The sequence below is a fragment of the Propithecus coquereli genome, unplaced genomic scaffold, assembly GCF_000956105.1.
Source record: "Propithecus coquereli isolate 6110/MARCELLA unplaced genomic scaffold, Pcoq_1.0 Scaffold700, whole genome shotgun sequence".
In the NCBI taxonomy this organism is placed as follows: Eukaryota; Metazoa; Chordata; class Mammalia; order Primates; family Indriidae; genus Propithecus; species Propithecus coquereli.
This window is the reverse complement of record NW_012153064.1, coordinates 278,737-281,049: the sequence shown is the minus strand read 5'-3', so window position 1 is coordinate 281,049 and position 2,313 is coordinate 278,737. Positions and strand designations below refer to the sequence as shown.

The 2,313-nt window shown below is 35.1% G+C and overlaps 1 protein-coding gene across 1 annotated transcript in view; it reads left to right on the top strand.

Annotated features, from left to right (window-relative positions):
* The window catches only part of YBX3 (Y box binding protein 3), a 25,155-nt gene that overhangs the window by 8,449 nt on the left and 14,393 nt on the right, over positions 1 to 2,313 (top strand). Inside the window, exon 2 of the mRNA XM_012661255.1 lies at positions 2,011 to 2,078. Coding sequence (XP_012516709.1) covers positions 2,011 to 2,078 — 68 coding nt within the window. The remainder of the gene's footprint in view (positions 1 to 2,010; positions 2,079 to 2,313) is intronic.

The following is a 2,313-nucleotide window of genomic DNA, read 5'->3' as shown; positions in this document are numbered from 1 at the left end:
TCCGGTGTGTTCTGCCATCTCCTGTCCTTTGCCAAGCAAACACATGGATGCCTAAAATGTGCTAGGCACAGTGCTGACTGAAATAGATACCTGTGCTTGGATTCTCTCATTCTAGTATTTGCAAATGGACCTTAACTTCAGTTTATAGAACATAGGCTGGGGAAAATAGTTTACATGAGTGAAATAAAACTTTCCTCCTAATGAACATTATGGAAGCCTTGTGGTCTTCCTCTGTCCCCCTTTCCCCTGTGTATGTAAAGTGAGCTTACGGTTTAAAGCAAGAAGTGGGAATGAATTTGTTGACCATGTAAACTCGTTAGAAATATTGTGGAATTAGAAAAAATTTTTAAACTACATGGGGGAGTTAAAAATAACCTTCAGCTGGGATTGAGTTTAGATTTGAATCATTTCTCATCGTTTTTCTCTCTTATTAATGTTGCCTTTTTATTCAGCATTATTCCTTCCACAGTGCTAGACATTAAGAACAGTTTCTATCTCTATATTTTCCCAGGTCAATAATTTTTTGGGCAAATGAAAGGAGGTACAAAAATCATATCATTTGAAATAATATGTGACTTAAAACTGCATATAATTTATCAAAAACAGGCCTCTTCTGTGTACATTTGCATCTAAAACATCAAATATTTTTTCCTCCTTTGCCCTGCTGCTCCAGTTAGAATGGCCTCAAACTAAAGATGCCAGAGGTTTGATTTCTCCCTTGGAGAGAGATCTTGCTTGGAATTAAGAGCTGGAGAATGCTTAGTTAGTGTGGGCTGAATGACTTTGGAGACATAAAGAGGAGGGGGGTTTTTTTGTTATGTTTTTTACGGAGAGAGCTAAAATACTTCCCCAAGTGTGTCAGTCTAGCAAAACTCAGAACTAACCCTGCCCACAACAGAACAAGTTCTAATTGCTACTTTAGTTTTGAGTTTAAAAGCAAAGCCTTATTGTTTATCCTTGGAAATTAGGAACTTTGTATTTCATAGGGAGGCAGCATGGATTAATGTTAATAGTTACTTTCATACTCTACTAAACTTTTTTTTTTCTTTTAAGGTAGTCTGTTGTCATGTTTCCTGTATTAGTCTTCGTAATTGCATTCTGCATTTCCTGAATTTAGACAGGCATTCCTAGAGGTATTGAATTTGACATTCACAGTTGATTCCAAGGATTATATTTAAAATTGTTGAGATAAATATGAATCTACAAAGTATAAGTTACATGAAGCTATATTTTGTTTAGATTCTTTCTTGTAAAGAATTCTGCTAAATTCTGGCATCGTAGAGAAGTAGTCCTGCTCATGACAGGTAAATCAAGTTAAAGAGGGGCATTTTACAGAAAATGCTGTTTGATTTCCACCAACTGTAGAGAGCAAGGTAAACAATGAAACAACTCCAAATTCATCACTGTGGTTTGAAAAGGCCTTTTATGTCACGTCTCGGGATGGCTAAGTACAGAAGTGGAATGAGACAGCATCAGTTCTATTATTACTCTTGACTCCTCTGATAGGCCCCCATTTAGCAACCAGACAAGTTACTTTATATCTTTGTAGATTGGCTATTAACAAGGAGCTACTGTGTCACTTATTAAAGTTTGCCTAATATTTCAAAGTGTGGAAGTGATGCGTTAAGGTCTTTCATCTGCCTATACTCTTTCATGGTGGCCCCTCTTTTGTACCTATAAAATTTGTCTAGGTTAAATCTTGGAACATTAATCTTAATGAACATTTGAACGCTGTTTCTCAGTTTTAATTATTGCAGAACATGTGACCACTCCTTATCTTACAACTTTCAGAAAAGTTTAATTAGAAAGAAAGGTTTAGTTTTCTGAAAAGTATTTCCTTGTGTTATCTTGGCTTGCTCCATTTTCTTTTACTAATATATTTTTGAAATAAGCTTTTAATGGTTTTCTCAGGTATGTTTAGGCTTCGTATAATGTTATCAAGATCTTAGTGATATGAGCTTTATCTCTTTGTAGGTCAGATACTAATTTATCTGCTTAATCCTATTTTAGCCACCAAAGTCCTTGGCACTGTCAAATGGTTCAACGTCAGAAATGGATATGGATTTATAAATCGGTATGTGTGTGTATCTACATTTAAATTTATATTTATGCTGTGGCACCAGCGGTTATAAATCCCTTACTATACTTTATTAATGGCTTGTATACATTTTTTAAGTTTCTAAGTACTGTAAATATTCTCATTTCTAAGCTGCTGGTTGTCAGATACTAATTTATCTGCTTAATCCTATTTTAGCCACCAAAGTCCTTGGCACTGTCAAATGGTTCAACGTCAGAAATGGATATGGATTTATA